The 20,655-nt window shown below is 37.3% G+C and overlaps 1 protein-coding gene across 1 annotated transcript in view; it reads left to right on the forward strand.

Moving 5' to 3' along the window:
* Window positions 1-20,655, forward strand: part of Galnt13 (polypeptide N-acetylgalactosaminyltransferase 13) — a 629,326-nt gene that overhangs the window by 583,188 nt on the left and 25,483 nt on the right. The window contains exon 11 of the mRNA XM_032903304.1: window positions 747-845. Within this exon, the coding sequence (XP_032759195.1) occupies window positions 747-845 (99 nt within the window). The remainder of the gene's footprint in view (window positions 1-746; window positions 846-20,655) is intronic.

Consider the following 20,655-nt stretch of genomic DNA (forward strand, 5'->3'; position numbering starts at 1 on the left):
TAGCAATGAACAGCCTAGTAAGAGCACCAGTGGAAGGAGAAGCCCTTGGTCCTGCTAAGACTGAACCCCCAGTGAACACGATTGTTGGGGGGAGGGCGGTAATGGGGGGGAGGATGGGGAGGGTAACACCCATATAGAAGGGGAGAGGGAGGAGTTAGGGGGATGTTGGCCTGGAGAGCGGGAAAGGGAATAACAATCGAAATGTAAATAAGAAATCCTCAAGTTAATACAAAAATAAATAAATAAAAAACAAACAAACGAAAAGTTTAGCATTAAGAATCAAAGAAAATGTACAAATGTATCTTAGTCACAGAATGAATATAAATAATTACATTTATTATGAGCAAAATAGAACATATCTAAAAATATAAACTCAAGTACAAACTCAATTAATTTTTTTACACATGATCTATAGGACTTTAGTAAATGATAAATTGTCTGATAACTTATTCAAAATACCCCAATGTTTAAAATTCTTTATAGTATAGAGCATTTTCCTCCCTACTTGATTAGATGTTAATTTCAAAGTCAACATTGTTTCAACTCAAGCTTCTTAGAGTTTAGAAATAAATTTGACTAGTCATAAATAGGAAAAGAGAAAGCAACAGTTAAAACATGTTTCTGCATCAATTTTCTTACAAATTTATATTATTTAGTTAACAATCTGTAATTCATGAGCATCAGAATGAGTTTAAGCTTAACTATTTGGATTTGTTTGACTCTATTTTTGTGTGTGTTCATTTTAGATACGAAATGTTGAAACCAATCAATGCCTAGACAACATGGGCCGGAAAGAAAATGAAAAAGTGGGTATCTTCAACTGCCATGGCATGGGAGGTAACCAGGTACACAGCCTTTTGTTGTTAGCGCCTTTCTTGGGGGTGGGAGATGAGGAACGCTGCTCCAACCATCAATGTATGTCCTGGTTTACATGCCAATAATAAATTAACAGGTAGGCGTCCAATCAACAAAATGTTATTCTTATCTCATTGTTTGAACTATCTGAAAATAGCAATACAGTATTAAATAAAACACCCAAAACTTTAAAATGAATCTACATTTAATAAGAACAGTCAATATAATATCTCCTCTATAATGATACAAAAATGCCTGTACTTTGTTCTGCTATTAACTGGATAAAAAAATGTTTCTAGCATGGAAATATTTCCCAGTGGTGATTATTCTGTACTTTTGTTAATTTATGTTTGTGTAAGGCTTTCTAAGAGTAGTTGAGTTTCAATAAATTTTGAACTATAAGAGTCAGTGTTAGCAGATAAAATTCTAGGATGAATTTCCTGAGAGGCAGTCCAATTAATTATCAAAAACATACCAGAGTACACAGAGGAATCTTGTGTTCTTCTTGAACCACGAGAAGTTTCTCTCAGAGGGACACTAAGAGTCCACTTGTCTGTGAGTCACTGACTGTAGCTGTAACACTGCATGGCAACTCTAGGAAATAACATTTGTAATTTCTGGGAACTGTGAGCACAATGCTGAGTTTGAGAGAGGAGATAATCAGTAAGCAAGCTGTCCACAGTAGCCGATGGGGACAACAGCAGAAATTTTCATGTCAGTGGTAAATAATATAAGTATACAAGTAATATTTTATGGGCAGAGTGAGTTGAGATTTCAATAGCTATTCTGTCCAGCTTCTATCAACATCCTGTATCGTGATAACATGTTAATGTTGGTTGTTACGATAAATCAAGAACAAAATGAACCCAGTTGAATTTGTGATGATGCTTCACAAAGAGTATGCATGATACAGTGAAAAATGAGAAAAGAAATTGTCCCCTAAAAACCAAAATGTCAAAATATAAATTAATGTGTTTTAAAGTTTCAGTTCAGTTTAAAGAAGACATTCAAAATCACTTATAAATTATTTCATTTGAGAAAAGGAGTTATTGAAAATAATATAAAAACAATTTAGGGGAAAATGCCAGTTTTAAAACTACAAATTCTCCCATTATTCTACCGTTTCTATATCATAACATAAATGAGGACTGTACAGATATAATTATTTCAGGAGTTTTTAATCTACAAAGCAGCCAATATAAACAGCTAAATGTTTGATTGTAATTACAACATGAACAAAATTATTTTACTTCATTCTTTTCAAAAGATTTATGATTCACAATCTAAGTAGGACTGTTGCACATAGAATGCCCAGTTCACTCTCACCTGTTGACATTATCTTGATCATTATTCCTAAGTGTCTTCTATATCTCCCTTTACTGTCTAAAGTGAAAGTGAGTTGGTATTAAATAATCAAATGTGATCAGCCCTAAAAATCTAAAAGTGTTATATATAGACCAGGATGGTCATGTTCATGTATTAAGGAATATATGTCAATCTTTTGTGTTTGTACATAGACACATATAAGTGTAATCCACACACAAATATTTATAATAACATTAAAGGGAAAAATAGACAATAATTTGAAAGAGAGCAAGGAAAGATATATGAGAAAGTTTGCTAGGAGGAATCAGAAAACAGAAATTTGTAATTACAATCTCAAAAGTAATTTAAAATTTTGAAAAACATACATCATTTAGAGGCCTATGATGAAAGCAAGAAAAAAAAATACCCTGCATCCTTTATTACTGCCCAGTTAACTGTAACTTACTTTTTATTCTAAAAAGCTAAATAGTATAAAAAAGTAAAACCATAGATAAAACTCTGTTATGGTGATATTGCTTTGTGGTAAATCAGTATTTTTAAGATATTTAATAGTGATATGTTAAAATTGTTGTTGTAAAATTATTTTAAAAAAAACTGTTTTTTACCCCCAACTAGGTCCTGCACCGTAATACCCCAAGATATCTGATAGATAGCTTAATTTGACTGAGAAGTCAGCAAAGCCTCTCGTCTGCTTTGCTCCATCCCATATCACACTGCTGATGGCCTCTCTCTGAGCCTGGCAGCAATCTCTTGACCTATCCAGTTCCCAAGGCAGGTTACCACCATGCCAGAAATAGACATCCCAATTCCGTGGTAGCCTAGTGTCTTTGGCCGCCACACACTCTCTTAAACTTAAATCGCCACATGAAAGAACACACAACACAATAACCTCTGATCCAATTGATAAGATATAATTGCCCACCTAAACATATAAAGCCATGTACACATCCATCCCTTAAGAACATTCAAAACAACCTGTAAAGGTATAGAGTGGAATCTTAACATCAGCCTCCATATTCTCTCCGTGGCTTCTCCTGCTTTCCAGTTCCAGTCTCCTCCTCTTCCTAAAACATTTCTCCCACCCATCCTTCCTTCTCGTCCAATGACAGGCCTTGTTCTATCTTGTACCTCCTTTCACCTGTATGACATCCTACATAAAAGTATTTACCTCTTTACTTTAAGTGAATCTTTTAAGATTTTATTCTGAGTCACCCATTCTGTGTTCATGTTTTATTCTTTTATGTTTTCTGTTTCATTAAAACAATGTCAATTTTATAGTTATTTATTTTTGAGTTTTTACAAGTAGCCCTCAGCCCATAGAAATATTTACACTTCCCATCCTGCTACTGCACAAAAGTTAAAACAAACCCTCATATTTTTTACTTCATATATATTTCGATGTGTTTTGCTTATTGGTTTGTTTTTAAGAGGTTTCAGGCTAGCCTTGAGCTTCTTATACTGCTAAGGCTGGCCTTGAAATCCTGGTCGTCCACCCTACATCTTTTATGTGTTGGATTACAGGCTTGAACTACATGGCCAAGTTAACTTATCTGCATTATAAATCAAGATAATTGCTTCTTGGTAAGCATATGTTAGCCACAATTCTTTTCTTTAAAATTTTTGATAGTTGAGCTTACTTTAAATTAATTTTAACTTAGCATACCAAATAATGGGACTTGCTATGATATTTTTAATTATTTGTCTATTAACTATCATACTTTATGTCCATAGCCCTCTCACAACCCTCTTCTACTCTGACTGGTCCCATTCCTCCTCCTAAATTATGCCTCTTTTTGTTTTCCACTGTAATTTTCTGTTCCCTCTTTCCCTCTCCTTTTATAATTTCTTCCACTCTTAATAGACACTGCTCTATTTTTTTTGTCTTCCACCTCCACACATTTATAAGGTATGTATACCTTGAACCACATAGGGGAGAAAAACTCCAGTATATGACATTATGAGTTTGAATTATTTTGCTTTTTATAATGACCTTCAACACTATGTTCCTTCAAAAAAACCATAATTTTGTCTTTATTACAAATAAATAAAAATTCCATTATACATATGTACCATACCATTAATTTATTGGTGGACAGCTTCCTGGTTCTATATCTTACTTATTGTGAATAAATATTGGCCCCGCAACCCCACACCCACCACCAGGTCTCCCCATTCCCTGGGTGCTTCTCAGGTATCAGAGATTCCTCTGTTGGAGATTCTTTGTTTAGCTATATACCTCATTTTTATTTGGCTTGTTCAGTTTGATTGATGGTATTCCTAGCCTTATAAAAGCTTTCCAGTTCCATGAGATTCTATTTATTATTGATCCTAGTGACTGAAGAATTGGTATTCTTTTGAAGATTTTGCCTCTTGTGACAATGAGTTCAATGCACTTCTCCAATTAATCTTCTGTTAGATTGAGAGTGTCCTATTTTATGTTGATGATGTTGATCCATTTGGATTTGAGTTTTGTGCAGGGTGATAGACTTGGGTCTATTTGCATACTTCTACAGGACATGTAGAAATATGGTTGAATCTTTTCTTTTTCCCTTGGATATTTTTGGCTTCTTTATCAAATATCAAGTGTCCATAGGTGTGTGTGTGTGTGTGTGTGTGTGTGTGTGTGTGTGTGTGTGTGTATGTGTGTGTGTGCATGTGTCTGTGTTTTTTATTCTAATTGAATGACAAACATGTTTGTTTCTTTACCATGCAGTTTTTATTGCTATTGCTTTGATGTACAGCTTGAAATCATGAACGGTGATACCTCTAAAAAGTTCTTTTATTTTAGAGGATTGGTTTAGCTATTCTGGGATTTTCCTTTTTATTTTTCCATACAAAGTTGAAAATTGCTCTTTCAAGATCTGTAATAAATGTGTTGGATTTTTTTGAGAATTGCTTGGAATCTCTTGATTACCTTTGGTAAAATGACCATTTTTAATATGTTAATCTTATCAGTCCATAAATATAGGAGATCTTTCCATCTTCTGTTATATTCCTCAATTTCTTTCTTCAGTCACTTGATGTTCTTGTCATACAAGACATTCATTTGCTTAGTTTTAGTACATCAAGATAATTTATATTATTTGTATCTATTGTGAAGGATGATGTTTCTTCAATTTCTTTCTTAGCCAATATATCATTTTTATAAAGGGAAGTACAGATTTTCTTTAGTTGATTTTGTATCCAACCACTTTGCATAGGAGTTTATCAGCTATAGGATTTCTCTTATCAAATTTTCAGGGTCAATCATGTGAACTATCAAAGTATCTGTGAATATGATACTTTGACTTCTTCTTTCCAATATATATTCTCTTGGTCAATTTTAGTTGTCTTATTATCCTAAATGGAACTTCAAGTACTATATTGAAGAAAGGGAGAGAGTGGGCAGCCTTGTCTTGTACCTGATTTTAGAGGAATTGCTTTAAGTTTCTGTCCATTTAATTTGATATTATCTGTTGGTTTGCTATATATTGCCTTTATTGTGTTAAGCTATGAGTCTTGTATTCCTCATCCCTCTAAGACTTTTTTAAATTGGATATTTTTACTTACATTTCAAATATTATCTCCTTTTCCCCACCCAACCACCCATCCCTTCTCACCCCCCCACCCTAACATTCCCCTACAGTGGGGGTTTGAGCCTTGGCAGGACCAATGGCATAGATTGAGAGTTCATCTTGGTGAATTTTTCCTTTGATGAATATGAAATGTTTTCCTTATTTGGGGTTTTGCCTATTATACAATAGGAGGAATTTACTTTCTGGTCAAATCTATTTGGAGTTCTGTAGGCTTCTTCTGTGTTTATGGGCATCACTTTCCTTAGGTTAGGGAAGTTTTCTTCTATAGTTCTGTGGAAGATATTTACTGGCCCTTTAAGTACAGAGTCTTGGCTCTACTCTATACCTATTGTCCTCGGGTTTGATCTTCTCATTGTGCCCTTGATTTCCTGGATGTTTTCAATTAGGAGCTTTTTGCATTTTGCATTTTCTTTGACTATTAGTCAATGTTTTCTAAGGTATCTTCTGTCCCTGAATTCTCTCTTCTCTTTTATTCTGTTGGTGATGCTTGCATCTATGACTCCTGAGCTCTTTCTTACATTTTTTATCTCCAGGGTTGTCTCCCATTTTGATTTCGGTCTTCTTTCTATTTCCATTTTTTGTTCCTGGATAATTTTGTTCAATTCCTTCACCAGTTTGGTTGTATTATCCTGTAATTTTTTTTATCCTGTAATTTTTAAAGGGATTTTTTGTGTTTCCTCTTTAAGGGCTTCTACTTGTTTACACATGTTGTCCTGAATTTCTTTAAGGGAGTTTTTATGTCCTTATAAAATATTTTGTCATCATCATGAGATTTAATTTTAAATCCATATTTTGCTTTTCCAGTGTGTTGGGATATCCGGTATTTGCTTTGGTGGGAGAACTAGGCTCTGATGATGCCAAGTAGTCTTGGTTTCTCTTGCTTAGTTTCCTGTGCTTGCCTCTAGCCATCTGGCTGACTCTGGTTTTAGCTGGTCTTTTATCTCTGACAGTAGCTTGACCTTCCTGTAAGCCTGTGTATCAACACTCCTAGAGACCTACTTTCTTCCAGGAGGATATGTGTACAGTGAGCTGGGTCACGGGGTCACCTCTAGATGCAGAAAACTGGAAGGATTCTGTCCCAGATTACTCCTCGGTTCTTATGTCCAGTGTGCTCCAGGCAGGTTCCTTTTGGGCCAGGAATGTGAGCAGAATTCGTGGTCTACTCTGTGCTCTCAGCATTGTCCACACTTCTGAGAGTCCTGCTGTCTCTCCAGGGGATCTTGATACAGAGAGATGAGGAAGCCTGTCAGCTCTGGGCTCAAGTGGAAACCAGAAGGATCCCATCTCAGACTGCTCCTGGGTTCCTGTGTCCTAAGGTCTCCAGGCCTTATCTCTGCTCTCAGGTGTGTCAGCACTCCTGGCGACTGTCTTTCAGCTCTGTGTGTAGGCAGAGACCAGAAAGATTCTGTCGATGACTGCTCCTTCGTTCCTGTGTCCAGAGAGCTCCAGGTGGGTTCTTCTTGGGCCAGGAATGTGAGCAAAAGTGAGTCTTCCCTGAGCTCTCAGGATTGTCCTCACTTCTGTGAGTCCAGTTCTCCCTCCCAAGGGATTTGGGTACAGATATCAGTGGAACCAAGTTGGCTCTGGGGGCAGGCAGAAATAGGAAGCGCTCTAAGACTTTTAATATGAAGGGATATTGGAATTGTCTAAGTATTGTTCAACATCTAATGAGATGGCCATTTGATTTATTTTTCTTTTATTTGCTTTAAATGGTGAATTAACTTGATAGATTTTTGTATATTGTACCATCCTTGCTTCGGTGGGATGAAGCCAACTTGATCATGTTGGATAATGGTTTGTTGTTGTTTGTTTGTTCTAATTATTACTATTTTTTTATGTTCCAGATTTTATTCCCCTCCTTCTGGTTCACCCAACAACTGTTTCACATCCCATAATTTTTCCCCAAACTCTTGTCTCCACGAGGACATCACCACTGCACTTAACCACTCACCCTACCCACCCCAACCAGACCTCTAAACTCTCTGGAATTAGAGAATCTAGAGATCCAGTCTCTTGAGGATTAGATGCATCTTCTCTAACTGAACCCAGACCCAGAAGTCCTCTACTGTATATGTGTTGGGGGACCTCATATCTGCTGGTTTATGCAGCCTGGTTGGTGATCCAGTGTCTGAGAGACTCAGGGGTCCAGGTTAATTGAGACTGCTGGTCCTCCTATAGGGTTGCCCTCCTCCTCAGCTTCCTCCAGCTATTCCCTAATTCAACCAGAGTGGTCAGCAGCTTCTGTTCATTGGTTGGGTGCACATCTGACTCTTTCAGTTGATGGTTGAGTGTTTCAGAGGACAATCATGATAGGTTTCTTTTTGTGAGTGCTCCATGACCTTAGTAATGGTGTCAGGTCTTGGGGCCTCCCCTTGAGCTGGATCCCACTTTGGGCCTGTCTCTGGACCTTCTTTTCCTGAGGCTCCTCTCCATTTCCATCCCTGCATTTCTTTCAGATAGGAAGAATATTGGTCAGAGTTTTGATTGTGGCATAGCAACCTCATCCCTCACTTGATGCCCTGTCTTTCTGCTGAATGTGGGTTCTATAAGCTCCCTCTCCCCACTGTAGATCATTTCATCTAGGGTTTCTCCTTTGAGTACTGAGAGTCTCCCTCGTCCTTGGTCTTTGGCACATTCTGGAGGGTTCTCCCTCCCTCCTAGCTCCAAGGTTGCCTGTTTTCATTCTTTCCGCTAACCCTTAGGGCTTCAGTCCTTTTACCCCACCCAATACCAGATCATGTTCCTCTCTCCCCGACCACTGTCCACTTTCCCTCCCAGATCCCTCCTCCCTCCCTCCACCTTGTGGTTTCTTTCTGCAATTGGAACTGAGGTATACTCATCTGGACCCTTTGTTGACCTTTTGAGTTCTGTGAACTGTATCTTGGGTATTCCATACTTTTCTCTTTTTTTTTGCTAATATACACATATTATTGAGTGGTCTGAGGTTTTGGATCTTTTCTTGGATTCAGTTTTTGAGTATTTTATTGAGTTTTTTTATTGGATATTTTCTTTATTTACATTTTAAATGTTATCCCCTTTCCAGGTTTCCTGTCCTGAAACCCCCAGTTCCACCCCCTTTCCCCCACCCACCTACCCACTCCCACCAGTCTCCCTGCCCTGGCATTCCCCTACACTGGGCCATTGAGCCTTCACAGGGCCAAGGGACTCTCGTACTCTTTATGTCAGACAAGGTCATCCTCTGCTACATATGCAGCTGGAGCCATGGGTCTCTCCATGTGTACTCTTTACTTGGTAATTTAGTCCCTAGGAGTGAGATAGCCTTCAACAGAGGAATGGGTACAGAAACAATGGAGTACTACTCAGCTATCAAAAACAATGGCTTCATGAAATTCATAGGCAAATGGGTGGAAATAGAAAATATCATCCTGAGTGAGGTAACCCAATCACAAAAAAACCACACATGGTATGCATTCACTGATAAGTTGATATTAGCAAAAAGCTCGAATTACCCAAAATACAATCCACAGACCACATGAAGCTCAAGAAGAAGGACATTCAAAGTGAGGATGCTTCAGTCCTTCTTAGAAGCAGTAACAAAATATTCATAGGAGGAGATACAGTGACAAAATTTGGAGGAGAGACTGAAGAAAAGACCATTCAGAGACTGCCCTACCTGGGGATCCAACCCATATACATATAGCCACCGAACCCAGACAGTATTGTTGATGCCAGGAAGTGTATGCTGACAGGAACCTGATATAGCTGTCTCCTGAGAGACTCTGCCAGAGCCTGACAGATACAGAGGAGGATGCTCTCAGCCAATGATTGAGACTGAGAACAGGGTCTCCATTGGAGGAGTTAGAGAAAGAACTGAAGGAGCTGAATGGGTTTGCAATCCATAGGAAGAACAACAATATCAACCAACCAGAGCTCCCAGGGCCTAAGCCTACATCCAAAGCGTAAACACGGACAGACTCATGGCTCCAGCTGCATATGTAGCAGAGGATGGCCTTGTTGGGCACCAATGGGAGGAGAAGCCTTCAACCAAGGTTCAACCCCCCAGTGTAAGAGAATGTCAGGGCAAGGAGGCAGAAAGGAATAGGTGGATGGGTGGGGTAATACCCTTATAGAAGGGATAAAGGGAGGTTTATGGATGGGAAACCGGGAAATGAGATAACATTTGAAATGTAAATAAATAAATAAAAATCTAATGTAAATAGATAAAAAAGAAAAGGAAAGAAATGTTCTTTTATTGTAGAAATTTTAATAAGTAGTTCTTATATACATCCATTTATACATTTATTTTATTGTGGGTATGATAGACATTTTGTTTTTGTAAATAAATAAGCCAGAATATTAAATCTTGATTATGTCTCATTACTACCTATCATATATAATTAAATTGAACATATATATGTATATAAATATATACATATAAAATTTAAGTGTTCTTAAAATGAAAAAATACAATTTACATAGGCTTAACATGTATGATGTCTTACCCACCTATATTTTGGTAGGTAAGAAGATAGAAACAAAATAGTCCACAACCATGTCTGCCTAAGCACAGGTTTTGAGTAATTTCACAAAGAAGCAAAGAAGAAAAGAATGCAGCATGGGAAACTACAGCAGTCAGAGTTAGAGCTTTGGATTGACTTGCTGGTCTGGAATCTGACAGTAGAAATTCAAGTTTATAAGTGAAAAGACTAATGTTAGAATATAGATGCGGGGAAGGGAAATTTCATTTAAGGAAACATCAACAACAACAAAACTTCGAGAATAATAAAACAGTAGATGGCTAGAATAGAAAGCTTGTAGAAGGATAACCAGCAATCTATTAGAAATAATTTTCACATAAACACTTGGACATGCACATTTGTTATGAAAAATGACAGTGAAAACACCCTGAATGAGAAGGGCTTTTTATTTTTGGTACTTGATGTCCAAGTACAATTTCACAGCAAGCAGGGACAGAACACAGAATATTTTTATGATTTATTTCTTTTATTCTGTTATCAAAAGGTTTGATCAAACAGAAAGCAAGAAGTTACATGTGGCATATACAGAAATGGTATCTTTCTAGTATAGGAAAAAGGTCTCAGTGGGTTACCATGGAAACTGCCTAGTGTCTATTCTAATTGCCATTCTTAATCTGCTAAAGAAATCTTAACAGATTCATGTATGTTTGTTGCAACTCTCCAGTTGCAATTTTCTAGGAATATTTGGGATGTTTATTTTATTGAAAAGATAAAATAAGAACAAATAGTTGTTACATTATAAAGTGATTACAGGGGGTTTATTGGCAAAAAAAAAAATCAGAACTACATCTTAAGATCATAGTAACCACAGACTGATGAAAGGAGCTTTGAGAAGTTCCCATGCCAGTGTGTTTAGTCTTCTACACGTATTAACAGCAAGTGTTCTGCCATTTCTAAGTGGCAGAAATTATCATGGCTCAATCCGACTACTATGAAGGATCATGGATTTTCTATTCATTCCAGGAATCAAGACAATAAACCATCAATTGGAGTTTTTGAATACAAAATTATTAATCTAGTTTAATTTAAGGATCACTCTGAACTTTAGGTGCACAGATTCTTTCGCCTGCACTTCTTGATAAATGATCAGCCAGATGTCCATCACCAGTCTTGGGTATTGGTAGATGCTAGGGATTGGTCTCAGGGATACCTACGTTCTAATCAAGAACTCTACCAAGCTTCAATATGCAATATGTTTTAAATTATAACTTCACTAAATTATAACTTTACAACTACTTCTAGTGAAATAGAATTTGCTAGATACTAGTACACATGATGTCCTTACAAAAGTTTATTTTTCTCAGTATCCACGTGTTTCCAGCTAAGCCTCAGTATAACAGCTTCTTTGCCCAACTGACAGAGGATTTTCATAATCATCCATTACATTGCTTTCCTGGCACACCAAGGAAATTATTCTATTTTATTTCCCTCATCTACCCAGATACACATATACATTAAACAAATTTAAGACATGTGGTATATGGACACAAAGAGCCTTGTTTGTAAAGGATGTGGTTCTGAGGTGATTTTTAAATTTTTTATTAGATATATTTCTTTATTTTCATTTCAAAGGTTATTCCCCTTCCTGGTTTCCTGTCCATAAGCTCCCATTCCCTCCCCTGCCCCCCCCCCTCCCCCCTAAGGGTATTCCCCCCAAACATCCCCCTTTTGCCCCCTAAGGACACTCTCAGAAGGACTATGCTGAGGCACGCATAGTCTGATACTTTGATAATGTGCCATTCATTGGCTCTTGCCCTATCCAAATTCAGTACAGATCTCTCTTTGTATCTTTTCTTTAATAACTGCATATATATGGAGGAATCTGTTGTACAATGAATGTTTTCTGTGTATCCAACAAAGATGAATGATATAAGTAAATCAGAAACCTTAGATCTTGGAACAACCAAGAAAAACTTAGTATCATTTTTACCAAAAGAAATTTGTTGAGTTGAAAAGTTTTCAGAGTATGTCTGTACTTGTAGGCATGATAAACTGTAAATAATATATAACAAATGTGTATTTGTACCATTAAAATATTATAACATGCACTTTTAGATCTTCTATATTAATATTTATCTAATTGCATATCACATAATTATTTTAGGAAATGTTTTATGATCATGAGTGAAATTCTTTGAGGACAATTAAATGTAATAAAACAGCATTTAAAACAATCTTCATAAATCAAACAGAAGATTCTTTAACCATTAATTTGTCAACATTAAACAGGCAGTTAACACACATGTACAGACACACACACACACACACACACACACACACACACGATCATACACATATACATGCATACCAATTGGTCTTATGTCAACATAACACAAGCTAGAGTCCTTTTGAAGGAAGGAATTTCAAAAGAGAAAATATGCACATCAAATTGGCTGATGGGTAAGCCTGTGGTACATTTCTTTGATTCGTGTTTGATGTGGAAGTGCTGACTCATTGTAGGCATTGACAGCCCTGGGCTAGTAAGCCTTGGTGCTATAAAAGTAGACTGAGCAAGCCATGTAAAGCAAGAATCTGTATTAGTTCTTACCTCTAGGTTCCTGCTGTGCTTGAACTTCTCTTCTGATTTACATCCACGGTGGACTGTGTTGTGGTATTGTGTAAAAAAGTTAAAATAAATCTTTTGCTCCCAAATTCCTTTGCTTTTGGTCACACACATGCACACACACACATGCACACACACACACACACACACAGACAGAGAGAGAGAGAGAGAGAAAAAGAGAGAGAGAGAGAGAGAGAGAGAGAGAGTATCTGTATATATGTTCAGAAATGTTCAGAAAAAGTATATGCTACATTACCTTTAGGCCTTATACTAAAACATAAATCAGGCCACACCTCCCTAGACCTGGCTAATGTCCACCCATACTCCCGTAGTTAAGCAGTCTATGCTGTGACTTCCAGCTCTAAGTTTACGGTGCTGTGTTTTACACATATCCTGTCACATACACTATCAGGAACTAAATCATGTGGAAGGAAATACCCTGCTATCCTTAAGAGGTTATAGGAAGTCAGACATTTCCTTCTGATTTAGTGTTCTATCACTGTGCAGAGACATCATAACCACAGCAACTCTTATAAAACATTTAATTGGGGATGGATTTTATTTCAGAGGTTTAGTCCAATATTGTCATGGTTAGAAGGATGGTGCTGGAGATGAAGCTGAGAGTTCTATATATGAATCCACAGGCAGTAGAAAGAGAATATCTGTCTGTCTGTCTGTCTGTCTATCTATCTATCTATCTATTCATATTTTACCATTCTTTCATTTGATATTAAATCTCCATATATAGCATTGTTTCAGAATAATTTTTTACTCTGATTGAAGTCCCAGTCATGGCCTTGAAACTCATTCATTCTAATAAATATTATTTAAGTGAATGTTGCATGAGCTTCTTTTGAAGACCATCTGCTCTTTACATTTTTATGACAATATCTCGCTTTGATGTGTTCCTAAGCAATGAAAGATTCTGAAATGGTGTGTGTGTGTGTGTGTGTGTGTGTGTGTGTGTGTGTGTGCGTGTGTGTGTGTGTGTGTGTGTGTAAAATGTTGCCCATTACTCAACACTATCCTACCCATAGGTTCGCATTACTTGTTCTGCAAATAATATGTAAGAAATAATGGAATTTTGAAAGAAATTAGAAAAGATAATATCAAGAAAATATTTGACCATTCGGATTTACAAAGCAAATAACAGGGCAGCCAGGTGTGGATAGGAAGTCCAAGTTTCAAAAAGTTATTTTTCTTATTGATGATGATAATAAAAAATTACTATAGAAAATTCATATAACAAAAAAACAAAAAGTAGGGTTGGAGGGAGTTTAAATAGAAGGCAAACTATTTTTATTCCTAGATGCTTATGTGATAAGTCAGTTCATAACAACATCATAGTGTTTTAATTTTAAGATTCTATAATTCAAGTTTCTGACTTGGCTCTGAATCTTATATATCTATAGTCAAGATTTTGAGTGATGCTATGGTCCCATCTGTGGATTACTTTTTAAGCTTCCCAGTAATTTTAAGAATCTGCACTCTTCTAAGCATAAGGCTGACCACATCATTCTTTCTTTGTTTTGAAGATTTCTACAAGTTGGTTACCAACAGAGGTTTCCTTCAACTCCCTGTCACGCACCCTCTTCCAACAGCGAAATCATCCACAAGCAATAGAAACTTCTCTGTTGTCTAGTTTGAGGTCTTACATAACATTTACATAACACCATCTGGGAGTCACTTTTCTGTCATGATCACAACGTCATACACAAGGGAAAGACTTTATATAGGACAGTGCACCAGAGCATAGGAACATTGTGCCATCTGTACATTGTACTAAAACCACAATAAAGTAACATCTGCAAATTCAAGGAGACCTAGTTGGAACTAGTTGAGAAAAGATTCTCAATTCGACTTAACTTTCCGCCTTACAATCATTAATCTTGCAGTAACAAAATATGGGTGTATTTAAACCATTTAGAGGAAATAAAGTATTGAGAATGTTATTAAAAATGGGAGGCATGCCCCACATGTGGCCCATATATATACAGCCACCCAATTAGATAAGATGGATGAAGCAAAGAAGTGCAGGAACTGGATGTAGATCTCTCCTGAGAGACACAGCCAGAATACAGCAAATACATAGGCGAATGCCAGCAACAAACCACTGAACTGAGAATGGGACCCCCGTTGAAGGAATCAGAGAAAGGACTGGAAGAGCTTGAAGGGGCTCAAGACCCCATATGAACAACAATGCCAAGCAACCAGAGCTTCCAGGGACTAAGCCACTACCCAAAGACTATACATGGACTGACCCTGGGCTCCAACCTCATAGGTAGCAATGAATAGCCTAGTAAGAGCACCAGTGGAAGGGGGAGCCCTTGGTCCTGCCAAGACTGAACCCCCAGTGAGCTAGATTGTTGGGGGAGGGCGGTAATGGGGGGAGGATGGGGAGGGGAACAACCATATAGAAGGGGAGGGGAGGGGTTGGGGGATGTTGGCCCGGAAACCGGGAAAAAGAATAATATACGAAATGTAAATAAGAAATACTCAAGTTAATAAGGATGTAAAAAATGGGAGACATTAATAGTCACCTAGGATGGCAACATAAAATCAGTCTTACTGTTTATTGGTTTAATATGTGTGGCCTCTTGTATTATCTTATACTCGTGTTCTGTTTTCTGCAACGTTAAGTCAAGGATTTCAAAGACAGAGGTTTTTCACTCTGGTTTAGTCAACAATTATTGGACGAATAGTAGCTCCTTCTTCTGTTGCCAAAGAGTACCAACTGGGAAACAGTCTTGGTGTCGTCATGGAAGAGTAAGGTTTTACTCAATAACCATTGCTTTCTAGTGGTAATTTTAAGGTAGAGTACAACCAGGTAGTGTTTTGCCTGAATGTACAAGAGATGATTACTGCTATCCGGGTATTTCTTGATATTAGAGCTTACATAGGCAAATTTTATTATCTGAACTTGAATACAGCCCCCAAACAGAAGGCATCTGTCAATTTGTTCCAGTAAAGAAATGATTTACTGTATTTACAGCTTGAAAAGTAATGGATCTCAAAGCCACATAACTATGTAATTTTTTGAAAATTTAATTTAATCTTTTTTACAGTCCAGATTTTATCCCCAACCCAGTCCACCCTCTGACCATTCCCATACCTCTTCTGACCCCCACCCCAGTCTCCACAAGGATGTCCCCACACGCCCACACCCCATATCCTACCAGACTTCCTCACTCCCTGGGGACTCTAGTCCCTTGAGGGTTAGGTGCATCTTCTCTGACTGAAATCAGACCCAGCAGTCCTCTGTGTTAGGGGCCTCATATCAGCTGGTGTATGCTGCCAGATTGGTGGCTCAGTGTCTGAGAGATTTAGGGGTCCAGATTAGTGGAGACGGTCGGTCTTCCTATAGGATTGTCTCTCCTCCTTAGCTTTCAGCTTTTTCCTAATTCAACCACAGGGGTCACCAGCTTCTGTCCATTCCTTAGGTGTAAATATCTGCATCTGACTCTTTCACTTCTTGGTGGGTCTTTCAGAGGGCAGTCATGATAGGCCCCTTTTTGTGATCACACCATAACCTCAGTAACAGTGTCAGGCCTTGGGGCCTGCCCTTGAGCTAGATCCCAAATTGGGTCTGTTGCTGGATCTCCTTTTCCTCAGGCTTTTCTTCATTTTTGTCCTGCAGTTCTTTCAGGATTTTTATGGGTCAGAATTTTTCACTGTGAGGGAAATCCCATCCCTCGTTTGATGTCCTGTCTTTCTGCTGGAGGTGGGCTCCACCATTGTAGGGCATTAGTTCCCTCTCTCCGTCATAGGGCATTTCATCTAGGGTCCCTCCCTTTGAGTCCTGAGTGTCTCCTACATCCCTGGTCTCTGGTATGTTCTGGAGGGTCCCCCTACCTCCTATCTCCTGAGTTTGCCTGTTTCCATTCTTTCTTCTGGCCCTCAGAGCTTCTGTCCTGTTCCCCACCACCACCCAATACCTGATCACCTTCCCCTCTTCCCATTTTAGTCTGTTTTCCCACTCAGGTACCTCCCTTCCCCCTCCTGTGATTGCTCTTCTCTCTCCCAAGTGGTATTGAACCATCCTCACTTGGGCTCTTCAGCTTTTCAACCTTTTTTGAGTTCTTTTTAAAAATTTTATTGAATCCTTTTACAGTCCAGATTTTAATCCCAAACCCAATCCACCCTCTGACTGTTCCCATATCTCTGGGAATTTCTGTGGATTGAATCTGGGTATTCTGTACATTTTTTTGGCTAATATCCACTTATTAGTGAGTACATACCATGCATGTCTTTTTGGGTCTGAATTACCTCACTCAGGATGAAATAATTTAGTTCCATCCATTTGCCTGCAAAACTCAGGATGTCCTCATTCTTAATAGCTGAGTAGTATTCCACTTAGTAAGTAAACCACATTTTCTGTATTCATTCTTCTGCTGTGGGACATCTGGGTTGTTTCCAGTTTCTGGCCATCACAAATAAGTCTACTATGAACATAGATGAACATGTACCCCTGTGGCATGGTGGGGCATCTTTTGGGTATGTGCCCAAGATGGTAGAGCTGGATCTTCAGGTAGATCTAGTTCCAATTTTCTGAGGAATCTCCAGATTGATTTCCAGAGTGGTTGTACCAGTTTGCACAATGGAGGAGTGTTCCTCTTTCTCCACATCCTTGCCAACATGTGCTGTCACCCCAGGTTTCTATCTTAGCCATTCTGATTGATGTAAGGTAGAATCTCAGGGTTGTTTTGATTTGCAATCCCCTGATCACTAATGACTTTGGACATTTCTTTGAGTGTTTCTCAGTCATTCAATATTGCTCTGTTGTGAATTCTTTGTTTAGTTCTATAACTCATTTTTATTTTGATTGGGTTGATTGGTATTTTGGTGGTTAGCTTCTTGAGTTCTTTGGATATTTGCCTTCTATCAGATGTGGGGTTAGTTAAGATGTTTTTCCTAATATGTAGGTTGACAGATCGTCCTATTAACTATGTCCTTTGCCAATTTCTCTCTTCCCAGTAACAGAGTATTCATAAATGATAATTGAAAATTAGCTGTCGAGTAAAGCATGTTCACAAAGATCCAATGGGTGGGGGTGAAAATAAAGGAATGTTGGTATCCTTTCTTCTTCACAAAATGAAGTGGGAATGATCCTGTACATAGCCTATTAGGTAGAACTAATAACACACTTTTCTGGGCATACAAAAAGGAATATCATATTATATAAAGTTCACTAGGCAGGGAAACAGTTACAATTTCACAAGTAATGTTGAAAATAAGATAAGGTCATTGCATTTGTGCACACACCCACATCCTGTTTTTATATGTGCACATACAATGTGTATATGCAGGGGAGGGCATGTGTCTATGTGCATTTGTGTGACCATGTACACTTACCTTCTGGATACTAGGTATCAGTATAGAGAAAATTATTCTTTAGGAGCTATCCTCCTTGATTTTTGAAACAGGGTCTCTTCCTAGAGACTTGGGCTTCTCCAATTAATCTAGGTTATTAGATTAGTCAGTCTTGGGACCTGCCTGTCTCCTATTCTTCTACAATGATGTTACAAATATGCATCACCACTATTGGCTTTATATGCACATACTGGGCCTTAAACACACCAAGCATCTTACAGACAGAGCCACACCCAAACCTGGTTTTAGTGATATAATTCCATAATATTAAAGTTGTAATGCACTGCAGGTATTATCTTAGTGTGTAAGGCCTTCTAAAGGATCACAGTTGGAAGCCAAATACAATATATTCTCCTCTACACAAAAAACTTGGGTAACCGTCTGTACATGAACCCTGAATTAATTAAAGATCAGGAAAAGGTATCACCTGAGGAAACCTCTACTGGACAGCATTACTGAGGAGTTCCAATCCATCTTTGCCTATTTCAAAATAGACAAAATTACCAAGAAAGGTGTCAAAATTACAGAGAAAGACATAGACAAATAAAATGTTTTAAGAAATAAATTGTATCTTGTTAAAAGCTTAATTTTTGTTGGTAAACAGTTTTTACATTTTTTATATTCCTATATTTTTTACAAACATGAGTGTTTTATCTTTATTGCCACAGGAAGCTAATGGTGGCATTAGTGTATTTTAATTTTGTAATATTTGTGTATCAGTGTTTTTCATTTAGAGAGTGAAGCAATTGACATACGATATATGGAAAACCTTTAAGCTGAGACATGTTATAGTAAATACAATTCCAATGAATGAAAGAAAAATAATTTATAAAATAGAACATAAATAAAAGGAAATCACAACTTGTGTAATAAAACTAATTCCTATGTATCATGTCTGATATTCCTCTAAAAATAATAAAAATATTAAAAAAAAAAAACTTTGTGACAATACAAAACCAGCAGATGGCGCCCAGCTCCCAAGCAGTTTCTTGAAGACATTAAGCAGGATATATACAAATCCCTAGCCTTTGCAGCTTGTGCTGTTAGAACCAAGCTTCACTTCAGCTGCTTAGCCTAAAGATTTAAGAGAAAAGGAAAAAGACTACACATACACACACAGAGAGACACACAGGCACACACACGTTTATATATATTTATACATTGTATATTAATTTTGTAATATTTGTATAATGTTTTCTAAACACACACGTGTGTGTGTATATATCTGTGTGTATGTATATGTGTGTACTTCACTGGTATATATGACAATTTTGAAGATGTAATTTCAAATATCATCCTCTTATATAAAAGAATTAAGATAATGAAGACCATGAAGAACAGATTCTTATAACTCATTAAAATGAGAGCAAATGAAATTTTTGTATGAAATAAGAAAAAATGCTTACCTCCTCTGAAATAATTATCCCTACATTGAAAGAAATTGAGGTTGAAAAAAACTTCCATACTGTATGTAGTTTATGCTTTTAAGGAAATTACTTCAGGGACAGGAGTTCATCCCATATCAACAAAATATCCTAATGTCAGTTACTGTATCTAGTCATAGTAAAGAAGAAACTACCTTTGGCAGTTGCATCTAAACATGATGAAGAAGATGAATGATATTATATTTTGATAAAATATAACTATCAACTGTTAACTATTTATACTAAAGACACTAAGATTGAACTCACTTAAAGTCTAAATCTTATGCCTCTTAATAGGTATTAGCTCAGCCATAAAGTATTTGTCTATTATGGTAGTTCTCAACCTTTCTAATGCTGTGAACCTTTAAGTTCCTTATGTAGTGATACCCATCCATATTTTTTGTTGTTTTCATTACTGTATTCTGAACATAATGAAAATAATTTTGGAGAGAAAGATTTGCCAAGGTTATAATGACCCACAGTTTGAGAACCAATGGTGTATGTAAAAGGACTTAGAGGATGAATGAATGGATGGATACATACATACATACATACATACATACATACATACATACATACATAGAGGGATGGGTGGGGTTGGTAGATAGATGAATAAACTCATGTTCTTATATAAAATATTGAAGCACAGTTTGGAAAATTGATTCTGTGCCTTTAAGATTCCTTGGTTCACACCAGGAACATAAGATCTGCTAGTTTTCTTAGCTACTATAACAGATTGGCACAACACACTCTGTCTTAAAACAATACAATATTGTTATTTTGAAGGCTGAAGGCTGAAGTCAAAATATCAGAAATGCCTCTTTCCTCAAAAACCCAGAGGAAATGTAGAGGAAAATCATTATCCATCTGCAGTAGCTTCAGTCGTGGGTGTTCTGTGGTTTGCAAATAATGGCCGATGCAAACAAATGCCCAATCAGCCTAGAGGGCACTAATCGCAAACCATAGTGTGACTGAAAAATCCAACTTGGTGACATCAGCTAGTTTTGGAGGATATTTTTACAGAACACAGGCAAGAGATAATA

Source organism: Rattus rattus, chromosome 5 (genome assembly GCF_011064425.1).
Source record: "Rattus rattus isolate New Zealand chromosome 5, Rrattus_CSIRO_v1, whole genome shotgun sequence".
In the NCBI taxonomy this organism is placed as follows: Eukaryota; Metazoa; Chordata; class Mammalia; order Rodentia; family Muridae; genus Rattus; species Rattus rattus.